This window comes from Dromiciops gliroides, chromosome 4 (assembly GCF_019393635.1).
Source record: "Dromiciops gliroides isolate mDroGli1 chromosome 4, mDroGli1.pri, whole genome shotgun sequence".
Classification (NCBI taxonomy): Eukaryota; Metazoa; Chordata; class Mammalia; order Microbiotheria; family Microbiotheriidae; genus Dromiciops; species Dromiciops gliroides.
This window is the reverse complement of record NC_057864.1, coordinates 437,034,649-437,061,058: the sequence shown is the minus strand read 5'-3', so window position 1 is coordinate 437,061,058 and position 26,410 is coordinate 437,034,649. Positions and strand designations below refer to the sequence as shown.

At 42.2% G+C, this 26,410-nt stretch overlaps 2 protein-coding genes across 9 annotated transcripts in view; both read right to left on the bottom strand.

Moving 5' to 3' along the window:
• AHCYL1 (adenosylhomocysteinase like 1) overlaps positions 1–26,410 on the bottom strand; it is a 48,953-nt gene that overhangs the window by 6,000 nt on the left and 16,543 nt on the right. For 3 of the 8 annotated variants that reach the window (XM_044000894.1, XM_044000893.1, XM_044000897.1), the window contains exons 2-10: positions 13,964–14,075; positions 5,319–5,462; positions 4,656–4,754; positions 4,138–4,238; positions 3,520–3,622; positions 2,745–2,839; positions 2,037–2,143; positions 1,492–1,608; positions 971–1,034 (exon numbers count right to left, since the gene is read on the bottom strand). In XM_044000894.1, the coding sequence (XP_043856829.1) occupies positions 971–1,034; positions 1,492–1,608; positions 2,037–2,143; positions 2,745–2,839; positions 3,520–3,622; positions 4,138–4,238; positions 4,656–4,754; positions 5,319–5,462; positions 13,964–14,075 (942 nt within the window). Of the gene's footprint in view, positions 1–970; positions 1,035–1,491; positions 1,609–2,036; positions 2,144–2,744; positions 2,840–3,519; positions 3,623–4,137; positions 4,239–4,655; positions 4,755–5,318; positions 5,463–13,963; positions 14,076–14,282; positions 14,308–16,416; positions 16,499–18,286; positions 18,307–26,410 lie in introns of those variants that run through there. The other 5 variants (XM_044000896.1, XM_044000895.1, XM_044000899.1 and 2 more) reach the window with 4 other exon arrangements.
• On the bottom strand, positions 8,889–10,935 carry LOC122753505 (transcription elongation factor SPT4-A-like). Its single transcript, XM_044000902.1, has one exon. The coding sequence runs from the start codon at positions 9,555–9,557 to the stop codon at positions 9,246–9,248; it is 312 nt and encodes a 103-aa protein (XP_043856837.1). The 5' UTR covers positions 9,558–10,935; the 3' UTR covers positions 8,889–9,245.

The window sequence follows — 26,410 nt, the reverse complement described above, 5'->3', positions numbered from 1 at the left end:
GGACTCAACCCTTCTGAAAGCCTTTCACTGAATTTAATCTAGAGAACAGAAGCAGAGCAGAAATGAATGCAGAGTACACTGCACATTCCATGATAAGCCAGTAATTTACACCAGAAGGAGAATGCCTAGAAGGGTGAAATTAAGCAAGGAAACAGTGGGGAGATCGGAGGAGGGAATCATTAGGTGAACCAGGCCAATAAGCACTATCTTATCTCTCACACCATTAAAATCTGCAATCTCTTACTACAGAGATTGACGTTAAAAAGAACTAAAGTCACACTCCCCCCTCCCCCCTTTTAAAACCATAGCACAACACCAAGACCACTGGATGGGGGTAGGGACAGGGGGACAACAAAGGAGGACATGATTCCTGACAGCATGAACAAGACAGATATTTTCTCTATCAAGGGACACAGTTCTCAGAAAGGTAAGCCCTCTTGGCAAGTCATAACCTTAATGGTGGTTATCATTCCCACAAGAGTTCAGACTCTCCAGAAAAAATAGCAAATAGCTGAGCTGGTAGCTCACCCTTAGTTTTAACCCCACAACAGAGATTTGCTCCATTTGAGACAATCCACTATGATCTGTGCTCCTCTGAATTTAGACTTTTACTCCACACTGCCATTAATGACCTATGTGTGTAGCTAAAATGGATTCATCTGACCCAAAACTAATAAAAAGCAACCATCACTAAGGAACATGATGCAGACATTCCATTCCCTGCCCTGCTCACAATCCAAGGGAGGTATATTATAAAAAAGCCCTTTGCTAGTAAAATGAGGAGATATTGTCTAAAAGCATATGCAAAGTCCAATCAGCAGTAATCCCAGGGAGATTCCTCTATTTTACAGAACTTTCTGAATGAAGGACAAGTTTCATTACAGGAGTCTATAAAGGACAAGATCACAGCTAGCAGGCAGGAGTGGGGGGAGGGGAGCTCACAGAAGGCTGCCAAAACCCAGCGATTTACCTCGCCGTACCCACACACCACCACTTGCTTCCCTCCAAACATCACATCTGTGGTCCTCTTGAGGCTGTGGAAAAAGATGAAGGTTCCTTTCAAACACTGCTCATTCAAGTACAATCCTTGTGTGCAGGGGGGATGGTGGGGACAGACCCTTTTTATAGGCTCGGGGTGCCTCAGGTAGAAGACACCAAACTGCTATCTTACAGACACCTGCCCAAAGTAAAGGAAGGCAAAAAAGAGTCAGACTGGGAGACACAGGGCTGCTGTTGCTTCCTGCACCAGTGAAGAGGATCACAAGAATGTGAGCTAGAAGAGACTGGCCACTATCTAGTCCAACCCTTCCATTTTACAGATGAGAAACTGAGGTCAAGTGAGGTACAAGTCACAGAGCAGGTGGCGGCATGAGGCTTCATACCTAGACCTGGGCCTGATCCCTACCCCAAGCCCACAGCCTTTCCCATGACAGCTTCGAGCCCTCTCTCCTCTCCTTCCTCACAAGTTTGATACTTCCAGCCTCTACTCACCCATCCAAAATGGACTCTCGGCAGCAGTACAGATTATCAAACTTCTGTTTGGTAACAGAGTCATTGACATTCATGGCTGGAACACAGAGCTTGCCAGCTTTGGAGAGCTGGTACAGCCTAAGAGGAGAAACCACAAACACAAATTAACTGAATGAAAATGCAACGTGGAAACTGCACTGATTCCCTTCCCTGCCCATTAATTCCCTTCTCACCCCTACTTCCCAAGGATTTCAGTAAACCAAAGCCTATTTCCTTGCCTTTCCTCACTTAAACTTTGAGAGAAAGGCTTGGAGAAGTTTACTTCTCTATAAAAGTGATCATTTCCCTAGACTCACCTAATTCAAAGGGAGAAAAAAATGGATCATAATTGGAAGTGACCTTCTTTTGGGCCCCCCATTTTCCAAAAATGAAAACTCAAGAGTCAGCCTTTGGCTAGTAAAAACGTTCTCAACCTCTGCTACAGGCTTAACACACAGCCCAGCAGAAATGACATAGGAACTTGCTGAGGCAAAGGCAAGAGGGGCAACTACCCCAGAGGCTGTTACCTGTGCACACCAGTCACGCTCTCCTCCACAATGCCTCGGATCTTCTTAAACACGTTTGGGTACTTCTTATAAACCCAGTGAGTTAAGTCTCCCCCATCATCCAGGATCTACAGAACAGCCAGAAGACTTCTATGGGCATTCAGGCTGCTAACGCTGGGGGAACTTTGGACCCACTTTCTAAACCTGTTGGTGAGTCCTACAGTGGCCGCCTCTTACGATTAGGAGGAAAGAGGCTCACATAGGGAAGAGATTTGGCCTTGTTGACAATGAAAAGGACCACAAGCAAAGATACCTAGGCTCTGGGTCTCAGTTCCAAAATTGGACAGTGGGCTTTGTATAACCTATTTCTTCCCCTAAGACTTGAAGTACACAGAACTCTTTAGCAACAAGAGAGCTTCTAAAGCAGGAAGAAAAGACAGATCCATGCTCCAAAAGATATCTTTGAGTAATTTCCTCTCGTTTCCCATCTGTTATTTCTGAACCAGAAGCATCTGGCTACTTCCCCTTCTTCCCCTAATTCTATGCCCAACCTTCAGACACTTCCTTGACAAGTGGCAAATAAAACACTTTAAAAGGAACAGTCAATGGACATGACAAAACATCTAGAACATAATCAGTAATGGGAGTCATGTTTTGAGGAAAGAGGAAAGGAGAAATACAAGAGCTTGTCTAGAGGTCAGCAAGGGAACACTTCTGTTTGCTTTTTACCATGTTGGCTTGCCAACCATCCATGTTCACACAGCGGTCAATGCACCACCAGAAGTCATCCTCTGACTCTCCCTTCCATGCAAACACTGCAACACCTGGAAAGAAGTCAACACAATTAGTCTGTCTTCTTTTGGGGTAAGTGCTCCCTAGAAAGAGCTTCTGAAACCCATGGGAAGAGCAAGAGCCCTAAGGAGATAATTATCTAGAGGAGGGACTATGAGGCCAAAGGAGCCAAACTGCCATCCCAAGTCTGGCAATGACTTTGGTGCAAGGATCAAGACATGAGTCTAGGCACTTTAAGATCCTCAGAAAGTGGTTACAAAATTAAAAACATCCGACTTCTAAGCATTGCAAGAATGAAATAAAAGCAAAAATATTTCTCCAAGTAAGGAACCTGCTAAAGCATGAAATGGTGGTGTCCTTTCAAGGGACACTGACAATTAGGCACAACTCTAGGATCTGTTTAATAAGAATACACCTCTACTAGCTGTGTGACCCTGGGCAAGTCACTTAACCCCAATTGCATCTCTCTCTCTCTCTTTCACACACACACACACACACACACACACACACACACACACACACACACACACACACACACACACACTCTCTACACCTCTACACCAGGGATGGACTACAAGAGGCTAAAATTCCCCTTCTCAAACCTTATCAAAATCCTTAAACCACAAGACACTTCTATTCTTTTCCTTTTGTACTACTTGGAAGAAACTATGCTTTCTGGGGGCAAAGACGGTACAAAACGTGATTGACTTACCTGCTTCTGCTAATGCAGCTGCAACCTCATTCTGAGTGGAGTAGATGTTACAGGCAGACCAGCGGCACTGAGCCCCTAGGGCACAGAGTGTCTCAATCAACACCTGTGCACACAGGTAAGAAAACAGTGAGAAATGGGGGACCATGACAAAGAGTAGCATGCAAAAGTCACTTCAAGAAGGCCACCCACAAGCTCTAATACAACATTTGATAAACAGAAATAAAAGAACACAAATTTGGTAGTAAAGGGATACCTTACTTTATATAAAATATATATTCTTTAAGAGTGTAAATCAAGTACTATTTTAAAAATGCATCAAAGGGCCTTCCTTGCTACATAAAGGAATAATATGGAAAATCCCTTAACATCTTTGCTTGGTAGATTCAACTCTTCAGAGCAGGTATACATTAAGAAAGTTACACTTATATAAACAAAGGTTTTGATACCTATAGAAAATCCAATCCTTCGGTAACAGAAAGGTGATACCTAATCAAGTTCGAGAATTAGTTAGATGAGGATGGATATGGAAGACTGAGCTAAATGCTAGCCACCACACATCTCTCTTCTCTCTCTACTTTATTATGAGGCTCTTTCCATTCCCCCAATGTATTTACTCACTGCAGTCTGGGCCGTGATGTGTGTACAGCCAACTATTTTAGCACCAGCCAAGGGCTTCTCCCCCTGAGCACGTTTCCTGAGTGAAATCAGAGCAGACATGTCTGTGAAAGAACAGAGAGTTCAGCTAGGACTGCACTAGTGATCTCACCAATCCTGCCCAAATGCACGCTGAGGCAGTCAAGTTCACACACTGAAGACCCACTATGGAAAGTCCAGTTGAAGCTAGGTAGCGGAAGGCAGAGCAGCACCAAGCACATTCCCACAATGATTACAGACTACATGTGATGAGGCTGGCAGAGCTAGAGTGAGCAGGTTATCACAGAAGCACCTGGAAATTGATCTCCTGCACTCCTTCAAGCACTAGGTAGCACAGAGTGGTTCCCAACTGGATGACAAACAGAAGGAGCAGATTTTCAAAATTGGTGAAACTAGAGATATTCCGGTTGCTCGTTTGGGGAAAAATGATGAGTTTGGCTAATGATATCAAATACAAATCAGACCAAGAAGGGAGACTTCACCCTCAGCTGAAGCGACTTGCTTCTGCTTTTCCATGCTCTGTCTCACCCCATCGTGGAGGTCTCTTTGGTTCCCAGACTCCCTCCCTGTATAGAATAGGCCTGAAATGTGAAATTGATAAAAGGATAACTCAAGACTTCCTTGATGAGCTCACCTGAAACAAAGGGCTTAACCGATTCGATTGTGGCCACTTACACTGTTCCAGGAGAGGGTGCTGCAGCCACCCAAGATGATTTAGTCAATCACACCCTAACTTAAAGCCTTCTCTCACATAACAGGTTGGATGCTTCTAGGAAACTTTCTCGCACTGAAGTTTCATTGACTATTGGCCTCTGTGGGACCCTGTAGAACTAGTCACAATATGGTTAAGTGGGCTTTTTACTGAGCTGCTACACAGTAGGGTCAGATCATTAACAGTGGTGCTGCCAGGAAGAAAAAAGGTATTCAAGTGTGTCTACTATGTGCTAAGGGGAAAAAAAAGGGAAAAGAGAGCAAGAGTATGAGGCCCCACTTAAACTCAAGGGTTGCTCTAGCAGCTGAGCATAGTTGCATTTGCCCCAGGTATGTTCAGGTTAGCTTCAAGCCACTAACTGGCTCAGAGACTCTTTGTTTCTAATCCCCAAACCCAGCAGGTTCCCTTACCCACCCCCTCTTCCTGCCTTTACCTTGTTCAGCAATCTCAATCTCCCGGCGCCCAAATTCTGCTTGTTTGATATTCTTCACGCAAAAATTGCTGCTGCCCTTGGAGTTGGTTTGTTGCTTCTCTCGAGGGGAAACCTCATCATCAGAGCTGTCTGTATAGGATGCAGCTAGAGCCAGGGAGGAAAGAAATGACAACAGGAGAATCTCAATGGGCCCCAAACTCAACACAGGCAAGCTACCTAAGGGACAGACTATCAGTAAGGCATAAGGCCAGCAGCAAGTTTCATTGCTACCAGCTCTTATTCATTCTCACCTCCAGAGCTCAATAGGTGATGTGGCTGCAACAACTGCTCTCTGCCTTATCATTTGCTTATACACCAACCACCTTGATGATGATGCTCCTTTGGCCTTAGTGCCCTCACTACCAAACCACTGCAATTTCTTTACTCCAACATCTTCATAGAACTCAAAGTAATGTAATACTTGGTGCCAATTCTGATAATGAACAGGTCTGGCAGAACCACAGGAAAAAATTCGGTGCCAATAAAAGCAATGGCATTTTCCTAAAGAGGAAAACTATACTTGGAAGCAATGAAATCTTAACAGGGATTACAGAAGGTTGTGTTCAAAGGATACAACGAGAACGGAAATGACACAGAAGACATATTGTGTGGGTTCTATTGACAGTCTGGGGAAAAGTTAAATGAGTTTGTTTACAGAGAATGTGTGAGGGTAAACCAAAAAGTTATCTCTTTTCAGGTACAGATGCAGGCCAAACCACAATCGACCTCTTTCCTCTTTGGATTTCAGAACACTTCCCTTAACATTTCCTCTACCAAAAACCCTCTCTCCTTTGACTTGGTGCTTCATACAATGTCCCTTTGGTTTCATCTGAATGCCAGTAATCTTCCACATTCAATCTACCAATGTGGCCACACCTCTTCCAGTCCTTTCACTCTCTAACAGTAATAGCTACCCATTATACAGAGTGTCAAACAAGTCCATCTCCATTGTCTTCTATCTTGTCTTCAGCATCTCATCTTCTACCACCACTGATCCACTTTCTTTCTTAGAATAAGCTGAACTTGCCTAATGTTACCTACATCCATTTCTCCAGATGCCCTTGCTCATGGAAGCCTTCATCCTTGAAACAGCCTTTTGATTAAATTCATAGAACACTTATGAAATACCTGTTAAGAGCAAGGCTCTGAACAAGGGCTAAGATAAAAAGATAAAAAAATGAGTCTCCGACCTTGGGGAATGTATAATCTAATGGAGGACAAATGAGTAATACAAAAAGCAGAATGGGATGGGGCAAAACGCTCTAGGAAAATTTGAGGAGGATGAGATCAAGGAAGGTTTTGCAAAGGAGGCAATGACTGAACTGATTGTCCAATGAAAAGGAGGATTTTAAGAACAGAGATTCTAGGAATACAGTGAATACATGAACAGTCAGTAATGCTGCATGTTCACACCAGTAGTGGAACTACCCATGCAGACCAGACTGATGTCTTACTATAAAGCTCCATTTGGGATTCAATTCTTTCAGAAGCCATATACATAATGGATGTTTAATAACATTGCTGAATTAGTTGAAAAGGAGAGTCACAGTGAATGAATATTAATAATAATTTTATACGGCACTTACTATGTGCCAGGAATGTGCTAAGCTCTTTATAACTGTTCTCTCTTTGATCCTCACAATAGCCCTGTGAGAGAAGTGCTATTATCACCCCCATTTTACAGAAGTGGAAACTGAGCTAGGCAGGGGGCTAAGTGACTTGCCCAGGGTCACATGGATAGTAAGTGTTTGAGGCCACATTTGAACCCAGGTCTTCCTAACTCTGGGCCCAGTACTCTGTGCACGATCAGCTTCTCTTTCCAAGACAGCATTCTTTTTCTGATGGTAACTTGCTAGCCACGACTTCTCTCTTTGCTTCTACGTTTCTAGCACCAATGAGACAACGAGGGGGCTGCTTTGCCCAGTTATGAGTGCTGTGCAAAGGTCAGGCATTAATAATAAGGTAACAGTTTAGTTATCAGGTTGTTGTAAAGATTAAATGAGATGGGGTAAAAGGCCACAACACTGGATGGATGTGAAGGACTGGGCCACCTGGTGTGAGAAGCCTGTTGGGCAGAGACTGCCCCCAACTGGGAAAAGCAAAGCCAAGGAAGTGGAGATAACGGATGCTTAATAATGGTTTCAATGATACGACCAAATATATATATGGTCCTTTACAGCTTTAAAAACTATAAAATACACTATGAATATAATATTCTAATAAATACAAACATACCATAAACACTATGTTTGTAAGATACTTTATAGTTTTAAAAACAGACATGTCAACACTCGTTTCTATCTCCTCACTTCTACTCAATCCCCAACCCTTTGCAATTTGGTTTTTATCCCCTCACTGAAAGGCTACTAATGATATTTGAAATCCCATGGCCTTTTTTCCAATCTCATGCTTCTTTAGCTATAGAGCCCCTGCCACTCGACCACCCCTTCCCAGCTCCTGAATGCCCTTTCCTTCCTTAAGTGAGCATGACACAGTTACCTCCTATTTCCCTTCCTACCTGATAACCTTTTTAGTATCTTCTGCAGGATCAGCCTTCATGCCCCACCCCCTTGTGTATAACTGTACCTTAGGGCTCTAGCCTGGACCCTCCTTTTCTCTCTTTTCACTAATTTTCTATCAGTTCATGGTTGATTCAACTATTAGCTCTGTATAGATGACTCCAAATCTATATACTGAGCCTTCATCTTTCCCCTGAACTCATCCTCTAATCCCAACTACCTTCAAGACTTCTATAGGTATCTGAAACTCAGTCATGTCCAAAACAGACTCTTTCTCTTAAACCCATCCCACTTCTTAACTCCCTTCTGTTTCTGTCTAAACACTCCCAACTTTCTAGTCACTCACGTTCACAACCTAGGAGTCATTCTCAATGATTCACTCTCCCTCCTCCCCAAACTCCCAGTCAACTGGCAAATTTCATCAATTCTGCTTATCTTGCATCCATCTTCTCTCCTCTCCCACAGCTCCCACCCTAGTTCAGGTCCTCACCACTACCTCTACCGATAACTATTGAAATGTGGTAAAATAATGGAATCTAGCAGTCACCCAGCAGTCCAACCTGATTGATCTAGTAGTGTTTGAATTGGGTGTGAATGAGGAACTACTAAGTACCCACTTAAAGATGATTAGATTTGAGCTACACCTGGCTTGCCCTGTCAGACCTAGTCTAACTTGCCCAACCTTGAGAAGTGTCCTCAGAACTGTGGACTGTGTCATCAGCTGGGAACCAGTCTCAGCCACACTACATGAAGGACCTCCCCTTTGGGGGGAGGGAGAAAAAGGTAGAAAAGGGGACCCCAACAGGAAGTAACACACTCTCACTCGCTCTCTGGCCTTGAAGGAGCTTCAGAGCAGACTGGCTGCCATAGAAATTATGGACCCCTGGTGGTGAGTTAAATCCAGCCCTTTGAATTAGCTGAGCTGAAATCAAGTTTGGGTTTTGAGACAGCCTTTGCTAGAACCAGGGAGATTATCCATTTTCCTCTTTCCCTATTCCCTTGTCCTTGATTCTTTTTTTTTTTCTGACTGAAATAGTTCACATTTATTATTATCCTCTGACTCACACACAACCCAACAGTCTAGTGCTCATGATGGGATAAACAGCATCCTGCCTCAACATATCCATAATCTTAACAATCCAACCCTCCTCCAACAACCCAGAATCCAATGTCCCTGCAGTCAGTCATTATTGCTCTTGACATCCGGCAAAGGCTGGAGGATGGAAGGTAGGCAGGAATGCGAGTAGTATTCTATCAGTTCTCCAGGCAAAAAACTCATCAGGGATAGGGGTCAAGAGCAGAGGGGGTGGGTTGCCCTCGTGGCTCACTAAGTCTTTATTGCTGTGTCTCTGGATCTGTAGACCATGCCTCAGCTCTTCAGCTCCCGAACAATTCCTTGAAGCAAGTGGCCAGTGACAGACACTGCATAAACTCCAGGCTTGAAGGTACTGACTCGCTGCCATTTAGAAACCCAGGTGTCTTCTGGACTCATCATTGCAATGATTCCATCAAAAGAAGAACTTGTACAGTCATATACCATCTCTTGGTTACCTTTCATCTGTAGATATGAGTTGCAGTTATCACAGCCATCATACCCAAATTGGTCTATAGTGTTGACCAAGGAACAGAGAAGACAAGCTCCCAGATGCCGCAAATCCTTGGGAACCGTCTCCAACGCCATCGCTGCTGCCTGGAGCCAAAAAAACCCTCACCAACCTCTCCCATACTGTGCTGGAAGTATTTACCTGGCCCCTCCCTTGGCCTTGATTTTGAATAAAACCGGATTTGTTTGTGGAAAAGAGGCTGTTAAGCTCCGTTCTTACTGGCCTGGGAGAAATAACTAAACAGGCCATTCAGAGGAGGTAGCTTTGGACCTAGAGGTCCCTCATTATTTCTGAACCCCAATATTATGGCGAGCCACCCAATTAACTCTCCCCATATTAAATCTGGTCCTTACAGAAATACCATCCTAACTGGTTTCCTTGTATGCAATATCTCCCTCCCCTTTATCTTTCATACATCTGCCAAACTGAGAACACTAAAGTACAAGTCTGCCCACGTTACTTCCCTACTTAAGAGGCCTCAGTGGCTTGTTACCCCAGGATAATATAAAAACTCTTTTTTGGCATTTAAAATCCTTCATAAATTGGCTCCAAACTCTCTTTCCACACTGACTAGTTACTCTAATCCCTCCCTCAACTCCCTACCCCACACCCTTTATGTTCCAGCCAAACTGTCCTTCTCACCTGTATACAGCTGCCTATCTTCTTACCTTGGGTCCCTGAACAGACTGCCCTCCATGCCTGACTCTCCCCCCACCCTTGCCAGTGCACTTAGAACCCCTGCTCATTATGAAATCCAGCTCAAATCCAATCTCTTTACAAGAGGCCTTTCCAGGGAAGCTAGGTGGCACAGTGGATAAAGCACCAGCCCTGAAATCAGGAGGACCTGAGTTCAAATCCGGCCTCAGACACTTAACACTTTACTAGCTGTGTGACCCTGGACAAGTCACTTAATTCTCCCCTGACTCCAACCATTACTTTGCATTTCTTTTGGATTCATTTCCTGTTTACTGACATTGTTACATGTTGCTTTCTTCTCGTAGACTTTGAGCTTCTTGAGGGCAAGGACTGTTTTGTCTTTGTCCCCCATCACGTAGCGCGGGGCCTGACAGACAACCAGTGCTTGCTGAATTGAATTTGGAAAGGCACAGGAAATTTACTTCATTCTCATTCTCTCTCTCCGCCCTCTAGACTGGTAGACCAGGAGAATGCCATAGACATTTCAATAAGGCATCTGACAAAGTCTTTCATGTTTTTGTGGACAAATTGGAGAGCTATAAACAGGATAATATAGTTAGGGGGATTTGGAACTGGCTGGCTAATCACCCAAAGAGTGGAGATTAATAAGTCCACGTTGATCTAGAGGAATGGCTGCCCTTAAAGCTTTACTTTTAGCCCTGTTCCATTTTTATCAGTATCTTTAATGAAGGTAAATATATCATGGTTATCTAATGTACAGAAGATGAAAAGCTGACAGGGATATTTAACAAAAAAGAGGACACTTGGGAATCAAGATCTTCTTGGGCTGGAATAATGGACTGAATTTAATAAGGTAAAAATTAGAGAAATTAAATGTCAAGTCCTACCCCACAAGTAAAAGGTTAGGGCAGCCCTCACGAGAAGATCTAACTAAGCCTTTTGGTGAACCCCAAGTGTAGCTGGAGTCAGTAAAGAACTATGGCAGTCCAAGAGGCCAATGTGATCTCAGAAGGCATTAAGAGAGGTGGAGAGGGAGCAGCAAAACTCACAGAAGGATGTGCTGAAATCATCTTCTAACCAAGAACGGCTTGGAAGGTCAGAAGGAGGGAGCTGCTGTGCTGATACAGGAGTCGAGCCCAACCCCACAGTCACCCTGACACAGATCCAGTCCCAGGAAGGCCTCACCAGAGAAGGAGACCCCCAGAGCCTTTGAATCAGCTGAAGTGCCAGTGTTGTCTGGAACTAAGCTCACAGTCTGGTGAGAGGGCTGAGCCCTGGGCAGGGGGGAGACTACAGGGGTCTATGCTGGTGCTGAGGCAGAACTTGGATTTTTCATCCCTGCTGAGAACCAGGAGGTAGGTTTGAGTAGCAATGGCCCAGTTGGGGGAGGGGCACAGGCTCATGGGAGCTGACAACCACAACACACAAAGCTGGTTGATTAGCAAGTTGGCCTGGGGTCATCTACGGACCAGGGAACAGGCCGGGTGAGTGAAGAACCTGATCTTCCTTAATTCATACCACCTGGGACTTCTTAACCTTGGGATAGTGCAGCCTGGAAACAGTGCCCCACTTTAAGGAGCTAAAAGTCAAGTAAGAGAAAGGCAAGATGAGCAGACAGAGAAAGCTGAGGACCAAAGAGAGTTTCTTCAGTAACAAGGAAGACCGAGGTGCACCCTCAGAGGAAGATGTCAACATCAGGGCCCCTATCTCTAAAGCTTCCAAGAGAGGTGGAGAATATCCATAATAAAGGAGAGTGAGGCTTTATTGTACTCTGCCCTGCTCATATCATATTGTATTATTCATTCCAAAAGTTAATTCATTCACCCTACAAACACTAAGTGTGCCTAGCACTGTACAAGACACTAATGAAGATAGTCTGGCTAGGACATGTCTCTTCCATCACTGAACTTACAGTTCATTATTAAGATAAAACACAAAATGGCTACAATTATTGGGTTTACTTCTCAGCACACAATTTAGGGAGGATATTGACTATTAGGAGCATGTAAAGCAAGGTAATCTGGATTGGGAGGTGCCTCAAAATCATGCCAAAAATTGGTTAATGGAATAAGGACTATTTAGCCTCAAGAACCCTCAGAGGAAACTGACAGCTATCTTTAGGTATTTGAAGGACTATCATGAATAAAAAGAATAAGCCTTTTTTTTTTAAACCAGACTCAAAGGACAGAACGAGGAATAAGAAATGGAAGTCCTATGGCACTTCTAAGGATAGGGAAAAAGATGATCAGCAAAAGATTCTTCTGAAAAAGTCAAACAGGTTCACTGTCCTGAGTCTAGCCCTCCAGGCCTTCCATAACCTAGTGCCACATTACCTTTCCAGTTTTATCTTACCTATTACTCCTTAATATGCCCTCTAATACTCCAACCAACTACATCACCCTTTGCCCCTTGAACAGACACACTGTTAACTACATCTGGAATACCCTTCCTCCCAGTCCTTACCTGCTTTGCTTAGCATCGTTTGAAGTTCAACCCAAATACCATCTTCTCCAGGAAGCATTCATTTCCAGATATCCTGGTTGCTATGACCTTCCCCCCAGGGCCTCATATGTATGTTTTCTGACCCTCAAAGACATTGATTACACAATATATTATAGTTATCCATGTTTGTCTTATCTATAAGATTCAGTAGAGCAAGAACCATCTGCCACCTCAACAGCCATCTTAACACACTCACTTTTATATCTCCCCAAGTCCCAGAGTAATCCCTTAATAACTGTTTGTGAATGAATGGCACAATGAGAGTCATCCTTTTGGTGAAAATCTTAGAGCTACCCTTCCAAACACACTTCCTTGAATTCTATGCAACTCATTTATTTCCCCAAGGGAAAAGAAAAGTTGAGTTTTGAAGAATAGTTGGAAAAGCATTTGCCTACAGGAATACTTGCTGACTCATGAAGCTTTCAGATGATGGTGTCCCTTCAATTTACCCTAATGAAGTCAGTCAAAGGGAAAAATACACACATACTTGCCTTATAAACATATGTACTTTTAGGTACACATACATATTTTGAAGTTTATATTTAAGCACAATATAAAATTAGACAACTGAAAATAAAAACAGAAGAAAAACCAGTTAAAGGGACCAGATAAATGTTACCAGGCTCCTGAGATAAGATAATTATCACAGATGAACCCTGAAATTTGGCTCCAATTTTCTTGACAGCAAAAGCAAAAAAGAGATTTGGGGTAATTAAAAAACAAGTTTATCAGGAGAGAGAAATATTTTCCCAACATCAAATTCAATAAAGAATTTACTGAATGGTTCATTATATAAGGGATTAAAAAAACAATGTACAATATTTTCCATTACAATTTCCCCCAAAACAAAGAATATACAAATATTCAGGGAAACAAGCCTCAATTTAAACATTAACTTTTCAAATTAAAGGCGTTCAAATGCCCCCACCTCAAGCAGCTTTGGGCTGGGATGGGGAAGATACAACAACATAGTTGGTCAAAGTAAATTTTATTAAAAAATTGCTTTGGGCTGGACACACACTTCTGTTTCAAAGCCTGTTCTGTCAGACACTCCCACTAGCACCCCCCTGGAATGTAGCTGAGTTAGCGTGGGAACCTGCCCCAGCCCAGCTGAAGGGAGGAAAGACATTTCTTCATAGATGAGCTTGACTGGGAATGTTCCCCTCCACTAATTTCTAATCAACAGCACAATGACGTACAGTAATAGCAATGTTATTGCTTTGCATTTTCACATTCAAGACAGGCAGAATGAATTCTATGTCAAATAAATAGGGAATTGGGAATGGGAACCTGGCATTAGCATTAAAGTAAACTTCATACCTACCTGAACTATAGCTGTCCGTCGAGGATTGTGAGATGGAACGAGATAAGGACCTTCGGCCAGTCTTGGTAGGGAACTTGGTGAACTCCTGCATGTCATCAGCAAATTGAATTTGCTGTGGGATAAAGAGAAAAAGTTGAAAACCACAAAGGAAATGTTCTAGTTGCTTCCAGAAAATTCTTGTGTACCATCCCTGCTACTATAGTAAGGAGATAGTGCTGTGAAATGTTCCCTGGTTTATTAAGATAACATGCAACTTTGGCTCTTAGGGAAATAAATATACGGTCCCCACTAACCAGGGGAGAACAGGCCCCCCAAGTACCTGTTATAGTCACTTTCTCTTCTCTCTAACCAGACAGACCGGAAGATTTTCTGCCTCATTACAACTTTTACAAACTTTCTTTTAATCTGAATACCAACATTTTCCCTCCTTCCTGCCCCCCTCCAAACTTTAATTAAATATTCAATTGAATCAGTTTCCCTTTTGTCTAATCCTCCCAACTAAATACCAACTGTCAGCAATCTCCTTTTTTCCTTTTGGACATCTTTCTTAGCACTCTGCTGTCCTATGGGTTACTACAATCCTTCTGAGAAACAGTAGCTTAGTTATGATTGTGGGACACAGAGGTATTAGAAGCCAAGATCTTTCTGGGAACCGAAATATTTTCATTCCTTTATAAAATCCTGAGTGAAGCCAAATGCCAATACAAGAAACCATATAGGGGGAAAAAACCAATAAAAACCTGAAGTGGTAAAGGTTTGAATTATAGAGTATTTCAGAAATTAAGCAGAAGTTGTGAAAGAACATATAGCAACTAGAATGTGTTACCTTATAAAGTTCCTTAAAAGACTAACCTTAATGAATAGAAAAGAATGGCTTATATTATTTAAATATGACTTTCTGAAATTCAGGAACAGTTAACTTTACTAAACGGTTTAGCTATTCCTCCTAAGATCTCATTTATATAATTTGCTTACTCTTAAAATCTTTTTTTAGATAGTACAAAGAAAAACTCTTGAATTATGCACCACAGTGCTTTAGTCTGAAATAATGAAGCTTTTCTGTAGGTAGGTAGGTAGGTAGGTAGGTAGATATGGTGGGCCAAGTCACAAAGGGGTTTCAATATTTAACAATTACTTAAGTTTTTGTTTTTAATGTATAATACCATAGCATCATATACAGTATATATAGGAAATGAGCTTTTCTTATATGTGAAAAATCAAATCTTGTAAATGGCAAAAAAACAAAAAATAATTTTCAAAAAGTTGTTAAAATATTGGGATTTTTGGCCCACCCTTTATATATACTTTATTCCTTGTCAAAAACAAAAACAAAAAGACCCCAAAACCTCTCCTGCTAAGTCAAACTAAATCAGATGCTCCCTCCCCAAATCTCTGAAAATATCATCAGTCTTTACACACTGCTGACAAGTAGCCACCTTCAAACCAGAAATAATCATTCTATTTAGTTAAAGCTATAAAAGCATTCCACTTCCGTTTACAGGCACACATCCATGTGGTAGCCTCTGTTCCTAAGAACAAGGTTTGAAAGTATGACTTAGGCAATTGGATACGTCCCAGTCCAAGACAGAACAGGCATGAAGCCGTATGAAGGTCAGGAATGACCAGAATGTGCAGCAATTAACCACAAGACAGGACTATGCCACAATGGCAACACAGTCACGGGTTTTCAAAGCTCTGCATTACAAAATTCACAACACAGAATTATAAACGGATCAACAAAATCAACAAAAATGAAAAAGGTCAGAGACCCCAGGCACCAAAGCCTAGACATACTTATTTACAATCCTGTTTAACATAATATCTAATTGGAAAGGTATGTTTATGCTAGGTAAATCTGGGAAGTAAAAGGAGGAGTTGAGAGTCATTTTGTGCCTTGGAAAGTCTCAGATCTGACAATTTTTAAAGACAAGTAAGGGAATGGTCCCCTCCCTCCCTCCATTCCCCCCCCCCAAAAAAAAACCCCTTTCCTCTTTGTATGAACATTATCAAGTCATCAAACTTGGTATGGGAACATGGGCTAAGGAAAAACCTGCTTACTCATCCAAGAAAGGAAAGTAACCCCTAATATTCATGAAATGAGAACTCCAACACAGACACGTACACACTGGCACTAAAGCTTGATTAGCAAGTTGGCCTACAAGCCAAGCCAAGCCAAAGGATACTTTTTGGGTTTGGTGTTAAAACTTTAATTTGAAAATCGCTTAAATGCCAACAGCACAGCTGCCTTTTAGAAAGAACTTATTGAAGTGTTCCACAGGTCAGCATTTGCCCTTCCAGATAGGATTTCCCAGTCGGTATCACATGACTTTAACAGTCAGCAAAGCTAGTTCTACTAAAGAGATTATATCCAGTTCTTAGGTAGTATCCTTTGTCCTGATATGCTGTTATTTTTGGTGGGAAAAACAACAACAGGCAGTCAAAGCAATCAATACCTCCCAACAGCCTGCTCTGGCAGCTGTCCCTTCACCAGCCTCCCCATGCCAGCATATCCGGAAGCTGCTCTCTGCTCACTGCTGTTATGTCTCCCTTCCCAGCTCATCTCTTTTCACAAGGTTCTGGGCATGTTCCCAGACACCACCTACCCTTGGGGTGGGGGAGGGAGGTGTCATTTGCAATTAGATTTTAGATTTAAATTGTTTTATTTTTTAAGAGGTGGTTGAACGTTAGCAACGTATTTCTTTATAGCAACTGAAGAATGAATTAACAGCTATAATCTCCATATTCGTATTAACAGAGCTCATCAGTACTCTAGAGCTTAGCAAAATCTGTCCAAACTAAAAATATTAGACAGCATCACAAGCAGCTTACTAAGCAGTGTATTGCCCCCAACATCCCCATCTCTCAAAAGCAGATGCTTCCCACATATCAAGTGCACAGAATTCCAATAAAGCATGACAAAGAATTAATGATTGTCTTCTCTTGATGCTGACAGGGTAACTGTTATAATAAACTGGCCCAGCATTTAATCTTGTCTTTTCCTTGGCTCCAAACTACATGTTAAGCACAGCCTGAATCAGGGTTTCCCCCAGGCCTGCCAGCTCCACTGGTCATGATCCCAGCCTGAGGCAGAGGTGCCTATCACAACACTGGTCCATCTCCATATGATAAATTGAAAGGCACCACAGCTCAGAAGTAACCTTTTGATGTCACAAGTTTTCTAGGGGAACCTCATCAAGAAAAGCCTTTCAAGGGGTGGTGGTGGAGTAGCCTCCCTAAGTTTACCAGCTAAATATGAAAATTTAAGTGAAAGAACAAGTACCAAAAATAGTTTGAGTCACCAGTCTAGTTCCACAACTGAAAGTTGCTTAACTATATATTCAAGTTTAGTCAAGCAGAGTATTTTAACTAAATACCTTGCTTCTGTTTCTCTTCTATCTAGCACTTTAAGGGACTACCTGGGGTGACGGGAGTAAAAAGGGAAGGAAGGGTGTTCTGATACTCACAAACCTTTAAAGTTAATAAGACATTCATGAACAGACTTGCTTTTTCCTTAAGCCTCTCTTACAAATGAATAAATAAGAACCCCCAAATCCTACTCAAGTTAACATTATGTCAGCAAAGCTCAGGTCAGTCTAGCCCTCCCCACTAAACATCAAACCTACATCCTGTTTTATTTGCTGTGATCAAGATAATTAAAAAGCAGGTAAGATTTAGCCCTAGATTTTCCAAAGAAATTCCTTGGAACAGATTGACCATTACAGTAGCAAACTGTCTATAGTTTGGGAATTGGGTTTTGAGAACAGGGCCAAGATAGAGAATGCCAAAGGCCTGGCCAAAGCAGCACTATGAGTTTAAGTCAACATTAAATGCCAAGGCTGATACAGGTTAAAGAAGGGATCATGAAAAATCCAGAAAAGTTAAAAGCCTCAAGAGATGAAGAATAAGAGTCTTAGAGCACTAGCCGAACAGTGGGATGGCCTAACAGAAAAGAATGGGGATGGAGTGACTAGGATTCAAATCCCACTTCAGTTACATTGGTCTTTAACATCTCAGAGCCTCAATGTCTTCTGTAAAATACAGCTAATACTCACACTACCTATTTCAAGGTTGCAAGGAAAATGCTTGCTAGAGAAATGTGACTAAGCACTGGGAACTTGTGGGGGGAAAAGCACTCACCTCCAGGAAGTTTGATGTTCCCCTCAATATAGCCCCTGCCCAATGACTTACCTTCTTGCACTGTATCTCCCCCCCAAACCCAGATCCACAATCCAATCTCCCTCACCTGAACTCTCACAGGACAAAGAAATATAGCAGTCTGAATGAAAGTAGATTTATATAACTATCAATTTTCCTCATACTCACCAGAGACTGGCTCAACTCACATCTCAAGAATTCGAAAAGCCTTAGTGTAAGCTGTAGAAACCTACTTTTGAAGTATCCCAGTATGATCTACAGTAAAGTAAAGTGAGTCTTCTCAAAGTTTCCTTCTTTCCTAACACCAAGCCCTCTTTGGCACAGCTCCTTAAAAAATTCAATGAATGTTTAGGCCAGTCAATAAAATTCACAACTATTCTGTAAGCACCTCTTCTGTTCCCGGCACGTAAACTAGTCTTCTGAGTCTCAGCAAGTTCTGGCTGCTGCCTTGCCCACCTACCAGCTCTGCCCTCTCCCTGTCTCAAGTTTCTTAAGTTCTCAGTCTCCCCAGATGGGGCCTGAGTTCTGGGAGAAAGGGGCTGACTAATCAGAACATGCCTCTCCCCAACCCCCACTCCTCTCCTAGGCCATGTCTCAACAGTAACAAGATACAACATACACAGAGCTAACGTCCAATTCCACACAACGCCTGGAGAAACACTCCCTACAAAATGGGATTCAAACTGATCCCCTTTTGTTGATGCTGATAGGAAGAAATGGTGAAGCACAGAACATGTGAACCCCTGCTTCAGGGCAGCATTGTTTGCTTTCATGCTTTACCCATCCTCTCTTTCCTTCATAAAAAATCCCCATACTTAGTTGTCTTAAGTTTGGTGAGGATGATCAAGCATTTCAGGTCGAGGGTATGAAGGGAAAGAAAGAATACTTGTCCATTACAACAGGGAAAGTTTCTCCTAAACAGTTCCATCTTGTAACTTTCCTCATCAGAGTAGTCCTGTGAGATGGTGATGTAATATGATCCCTACTAAAAAAAATAAAATAATAAAATAATAATTAAAAAAAAAAAACCTTAGGGGCAGCTAGGTGGTGCAGTGGATAGAGCACCAGCCCTGGAGTCAGGAGGACCTGAGTTCAAATCTGACCTCAGACACTTAACACTTACTAGCTGTGTGACCCTGGGCAAGCGACTTTAACCCCAATTGCCTCACAAAAAAAAAAAAAAAAAAAAAAAAAAGATCCCTACTTTGCAGACGAGGACGCTGGGTAAGAAGGGAGCTGACTTAGTGGAACAGTCAGAACCCACATCCAGATCTTCAAGCCCTTTCTCAGGCTACTTTCACTACTTGTGAAAATGTTGAAGTATGCCTGGGGAGCAATCCGGCCGTATCTTCTGAACCTCCTGTCCATTCACACCTTCTATTCCCAATCACACAGAGATCTATGTGAACATATAATATAGACCAACAGTCAGCCATCTTCCCTTTTCTTTACCCAGTAAAGTCATCCCTATCTCAAATCTCCCGATTGCAAAGCTATGGGGAAATAAATGCAGGACAACGGCACAAAGGAGCTTTCTGGTATACTGAAGAGTATTGATATTGACTGGGAAACAGTGAAATGAGATTATCTTGACTAGACCTATGATTTCTATATAAATTATATATATAAATATATATAAAAATATATATAATATATATAAATTATATATATATAATTTATATTTATATTTACGTCATGAATGAAAACTCCCTCAATCGGTGTAAATTACAACTGCACCAAGCCATCTTCTGCACCACTTCTGTCTATTCCGTTAGATAAATCTTCCATAGGGTCTATCCATATTCCAGATGATCTGGATAAACACATAGGGTCTGTTGGTCAGATTTCCAGGTGACGCCAAAGTGGGAAGGACTGCTAACACAGTGGGTAGCAGTTAGGATCCAAAAACATCTTAACAGGCTAGAACCCAAATCCAATAGCATGAAATTTAACAAGGATAAATGGAAAGGTTCAGACTTTCAAAAAATGAACTTTGTAAGTGGAGATGCATACTATGCACACATATATATGTATGTATGTGTGATACATATGCATACATATATATATTCACATCCACACATTTTTTTTTAATTTAATTTTACTTTATTTTCAGGTCCACATTCTTCCCCCACCTCTATTCCTCATTCCATTCCCTCTGAGAAAGCAAGAAAAATAAAACAATTACAAACATGTATAGTCAAGCAAAACAAATTTCTGCATTAGACATATATTTCTGACCAGATTTCACATGAAAGAGATCTGGAGGTTTCAGTGGATTGTAAGCTCATTCATGAGTCAACAGTTTAATACAGCAGCTAAGAAAGCTAATAACAACAAAAAACTTCCTTTTATCTTAAACCTCTTCCTTCCATCTTCTAGCCCCTATTGACAAAAAGCTCTCTCCTGATAATATGACTTTCCTCACCATCCTTTCCAGTACTGGCTACACTTTCTCTCATTCACTGGTCACAGTGGGGGAGCTGGAATACTCCCTCAGTCCCCATCACCATCTCAGGCTCTCTCTCTACCTCCTTCACTAAGCAACCTCTCCTCCTTTAATGTTCATGCTATTCAAATTTATCACCCAATCTAAATCCTGGTAGCTGGGTATCTGCCAACCTCCAGAACATTCTATTTCTTTCCTCAATGACTTCAGTGCTTGGCTCACAGTTGTTCACTCCTATCCATTTCTTGACTTCATATGAGGAGTATACAAACTGATGCTTCCTCAGATACCCCAACTTTCCAGTTCCTCAGTCTCTTCAGTTTTCATGTCCGATTCCTCTACTATATACAGGTGGTCATATCCTTGGTCTATTCTACCATTACCTACAAGTGTTCTACTCCCTTGATCATAAACTCTGAAATTCCTTATCAGACCATAATCTTTTATCATTCCTTATTTCCCACTGCCTCAGGACCCTTAAATCATATTCATCTTCACTATGACCTCTATTCCTGTCATCTCTCAGTTCTCTTGCAGCTATCACCCCAATAATGTCTACACTTTCTTCCCTTCATTATCTTGACCCCTTTAGAGACAAGATCTCCTCTATAAAACTCCCTACTTACAAATTCCTTGCCCCTACCACTAATCACAACTTGCCAAACTCCACGAAACTGTACTGAGTTCACTACAAATTTGCTCTTTCATCTCCACTGGGCCCTCACTGCAGCAAGGCCATTCTTTCACACCTCCTAACTGATTCTCCTTCCCATCCACTCCAGCAGCTATTGCAGACCTTTTTATCCCCTACAAGCCTCCCATGGCACCCACTTCCTTCCTCAATTAGGCACCTCATACTTCACCAAAAAATTGAGACAATTCACCAAGAACTCCTCCCTTTCATACATCAATCTTTTCCCCATCCTCCACCCCAATATCTCACTTTCTCCTTAATAAGACAAACCTCTCTAAATCTCTCTAGTGCACCTATCCCCTCCTGATGTCTCCATCAGATCCCCTCCATACACTATCAAGTTCAAGTTCTCCCTATATACAGTCTATAAACATGCCCATGTGTCCCCCTAAAAAACTCTTAACTTGGCCCAAGTGTAGTGGTGCACACCTGTAATTCCTGCTACTGGGAAGACTGGGGCTGATGGATCACCTGAGCTCTGGAGTTTAGAGCTGTGGTGGGGTAAAAAGCCAATTGAGGGGGGGGGGGGCACGGCGCGCGGCAGCTAGGTAGCGCAGTGGATAAAGCACCAGCCCTGGATTCAGGAGGACCTGAGTTCAGATCTGACCTCAGACACTTGATACTTACCAGCTGTGTGACTCTGGGCAAGTCACTTAACCCCCATTGCCCCCTCCCCCCAAAAAAAGCCAATTAGGTATCTGTACCTTAAAATGTACCAATACATTTTAAGGGGCAGGGGAGGTCAGCATCAGGGTGCCTGAGGAGAGATGAGCCAGCCCAGTTTGGAAATGGAGCAGGTCAAAATTCCTATGCTGATCAGTAGTGAGATCAGCCAGAAAGGCTGCTTGACCACTAGACTTAATGAGACAGGGAGGCAGCCTCCAAACAACACACCCAAACACAGCCACACCCCTTACCTGAGATCCTTCCTTCCCCCACTATCATCTTATATATCTCCTCTCCATTTGTGGCTAACCTTGAGAAGACTGTCTACGCTTTGTCTCCTTTCCCTCTTTTCTAACCCCTCAGCAGTTTGGTTGGAAACCCCCAAATTCAACCGAAACCGCCCTTTCCAAAGTGACCAATAGTCTCTAAATTGCCAACTCTAAAGGCCTTTTCTCAATCTTGATTCTTCTCGACCTCTCTTCAGTCTATGACACTGTTGATCACCTTTCCTTCTTGGATACTTACCTCTCTAAGTTTCTGTAACACTATTCCCTCCTAGTTCTATTCAAATGCCCTTTTTAGTTACCCTTTTTCTGGTTTTTCATCCATATCATGTCCACAGAACATGGGCACTCCCCAAGGTTCTGTCCTAGTTTTCCTTTGTCCTAGAGGCAGCTTGTGGCACAAAGTGCTAGGCCCTGAATTAAAATCCGGCTTCAGACACTTAATGGGAATAATAGTTCTCTATCTCACAGGGTTGTCATAAGGATCAAATGAGATATTTGTAGGAAGCACTTAGCACAGGGGCTGGCACAGAGCAGGCGCTATATAAATGCTGATTCCCTTCCTTTTCCCAGCTCTGATCTCTATGCAAATGATTCCCAGACCCATATATTTGGCCCCAGTCTTTCTTCAAAGCAGCATTTGCAGCTGTCCCCTGGACATTTAGAACTGAATTTCCCATTGGCATTTCAAACTCACCATGTCCAAAACATGTCTTTCTCCTTCCAAGTGTTCCTATGACTGTAAAAGGCACCACCATCTTCCCATGCTTACAGCCTTGGTGTCATCCTTCTCTTCCTTGCCTTCCCTCAGCCCACATATCCTACTTGTTTGTATCTGCACAACATCTCTGGCCTCTGTCCCCTTCTCTTCACTCACAGTCCTAAGCTCAGAAAGTCACCACCTCTTTTTTTTCTTTTTTGGTGAGGCAATTGGGGTTAAGTGACTTGTCCAGGGTCACACAGCTATTAAGTGTTAAGTGTCTGAGGCTGGATTTGAACTCAGGTCCTCCTGAATCCAGGGCCGGTGCTCTATCCACTGTGCCACCTAGCTGCCCCTATTTACCACCTCTTGACTGGCCCCCTGTCATAGTCACCTGCCTGGTCTTCCTGCCTCAAGTCTCTCCCTCTACACTGCAGATCCTTGTCCGTGACACTTAACCTCCCATCTCTGTGTCTGCACTGACCATCTTCCTCACCTTCACCACTTGGATTCCCTGGCTTCTTTCAGAACTCAGCTCCAAGTACATCTTTAGAGGATGCTTTTCCCAACCTCCTAAACTAAGCTCCTCTTTCAGGTGGCCTTCCATCTACTCAGGATCTATCTTGTATGTACCTAGCATATGTATGTTAACTCTCATTAAATGTAAGCTGTTTAAAGGAGAGAACTGGGGTGGGGGGTCGGTTTCATTTTTTTTGCCTTTCTTAGTATCCCTAGGGCTTCACACACCGCCTGGCACATAGTAAGCACTTAAATGTTTGACTGACTGACTTTAACATTTTTTAGCAGTGCCACTCAAGCTGTCCATAGTGCCATCTCATTCTTGTTATGTTTAGTTCAACCTCTTTTCTTCATTTGCTTTTTGGCTTTGGCAAAAGACACCGGAAATAAAATTATCACCCAAATTTCCAACTTAATTATCTAGTTATGTGACCTTGGGCAAGTGGTTGGGATACAGTAGTAGCTGTGTGACCCTGGGCAAGTCACTTAACCCTCATTGCCCTGCAAAAAAAAAAAAAAAAGAGATATAAAAAAAGAGATATAAAATCAAAGAGAGCCACAATAAATTAAACTTTTCTAGTGTGTACTATGGTGGTCTCTTCAAAATAAAGGCTTGCCAGGTGTTCACAGGATATATAGACCACAGACAAATCTCCAGTGGGAACTGCACTTTTGAGAAGTAATTTAGGCGAAAAGTAAGCCATCAGATACCAGGAACAAATCTAGAAGGAAAGGAGGCTTTCTGACATTTTATCAAGGAGTCAGCTAAGAGGTTAACGAGACCATAAAGGCAGCACTTTCTGTACTCTGATCTGGCACCCTGAGGTGATAGTAAAAGCTGCTCTTCAACAAACCAAACCTACTGTGATACTGCTTGAGAGAATGAATCACAGCTGTGGATCAGAACATCCTCTAGGAAAGCTGAATTGTGGAAACTTACTGGAGGGCATGGACAGGTAACCCATGGGAACTTGTGCCCTAAATTGCTGGAGGAAAAACCTAAGTAAGATCATAGAGCCCCTGGAATTTCAGAGAGGTTAAGTTTGACTAAAGCTGAAAGATACCAAGTTCCTTGCCAATAGGAACAGAAGGCAGTTGAAGATTAACAGTACAACTTTTCCCAACAGTGGGCAATCCTCTCACACAGGTGAATAAAACAGAAACATCTGGGTTTTTTTTTTGTTGTTTTGGTGAGGCAATGGGGGTTAAGTGACTTGCCCAGGGTCACACAGCTAGTAAGTGTCAAGTGTCTGAGGCCAAATTTGAACTCAGGTCCTCCTGAATCCAGGGCCGGTGCTCTATCCACTTCGACATGTAGCTGCCCCAACAATCTGCTTTTTAATCATTATTCATCACTCCTTAAAAAGCACAGGGTTAAAGAGAGCAGGAGGGAAACACCACCAGAGCGCAACAGTAGAGAAAATAAATTTGATTTTAAGGATCTAAATGTTAAACAGTAACTAAGGTAGTAAAATGTTGCTGTTTGCAAATGTGAATAGGTTGGAGAATATTTTCTGTACAGAAGACTAAAATATTTCCATTCCAACTTCTTTTGGGACCAATAGTACATAGTTTGGGTGATTTTATTAGGTCATCTGATATCTGAATTCTAGAGAAGATAGAAACATAAAACAAATGGATAACTGCATGTCTTTCTGTCAATTCCACCTTAACAACACATGATATGTGATAATCTATTTTTCCTTCCACAAGTACAGCAGTTACTATTATCTTGGTTGGAGTTGCACCTGTTCATCTTTAGAAAAAGTTTTCCATCTGAAATCAATGTGTCTAACCAGCATTTGAGAGGAATACAAAAAGTACAGAGCTGCCCCCTTCAGTGAGCTTAGAACTGAGAATGAATTGAGAAGACAATGAATATTCTCAATTAGTTAATTTTCCAATTTAAATTCTGATTTAATGCAAAAACTAAATGCACTGAAGTTGAGGGGGGAAAGCCAAATAATTAGGGAAGGGGCAGCTAGGTGGCGCAGCGGATACCCTGGATTCAGGAGGACCTGAGTTCAAATCCGGCCTCAGACACTTGATACTAGCTGTGTGACCCTGGGCAAGTCACTTAACCCTCATTGCCCTGCAAAAAACAAAACAAAAAATTAAGTAGGGAGAATTAAGTAATCTGCCCTTGGATTTGCTACCTCAATTACAGTTTACAATTACACACACACATTCTTTACATACTGTGACCAATGTTCAGATTTACAGTTCTATGATTTACATTTATTTTATAACAGACTTGCAACCTAATAAAGGGGTCACTAGGTGCTAGGAGATGAATTTGAGACAGGTAGCTACCACCACTGATGCCACATGGTTAAGCATTTATTAAGTGTGCCAGGCTGTGTCCTAGGTTTTGGGGACACAAAGATAAAAATAAAAAGGTCCATGCCCTCAAAGAGCTTACATTTTACTGGGGAAAACTGCAAATACCCAAGTACAGAAAAGTACAGGCTCTGAATTTGAAAGGACCTAGGTTCAAATCTTCCTTCTGATAGACTTATCCTGTGGCTTTGGGAAAGTTAGCTTGGTTTCCTTCCCTGTAGAAAGAAGGGGTTGGACTAGATTAATTTTAAGGCCCTCTCTAACTCTAGAGCCAAGACCATATGATTCTGTAACTGTGTTCAGTGCCTTTACATCATTTCTATATCCCTCACCTACCATCTAGTTTTGTTTGTTTGTTTTTTGCATGGGGCAATGAGGGTTAAGTGACTTGCCCAGGGTCACACACCTGGTAAGTGTCTGAGGCCAGATTTGAACTCAGGTCCTCCTGAATCCAGGGCTGATGCTTTATCTACTGCACCACCTACCTGACCTGTCTCCTACCATCTAGTGACCCCTTTTCTATTAGAGTTTTGATAACACTATTAATTCCATTAAAGAACCTCATTTCAATTATGTTTCGAATATCACATGAAGTACTCTGATCAACACATCAATCATAGATTCCAGAGTGCTGATGACAAAG

Coding starts and splice junctions, on each gene's coding strand:
- LOC122753505 (XM_044000902.1), bottom strand. CDS start 9,557: ATGGCGTTGGAGACGGTTCCCAAGGATTTGCGGCATCTGGGAGCTTGT.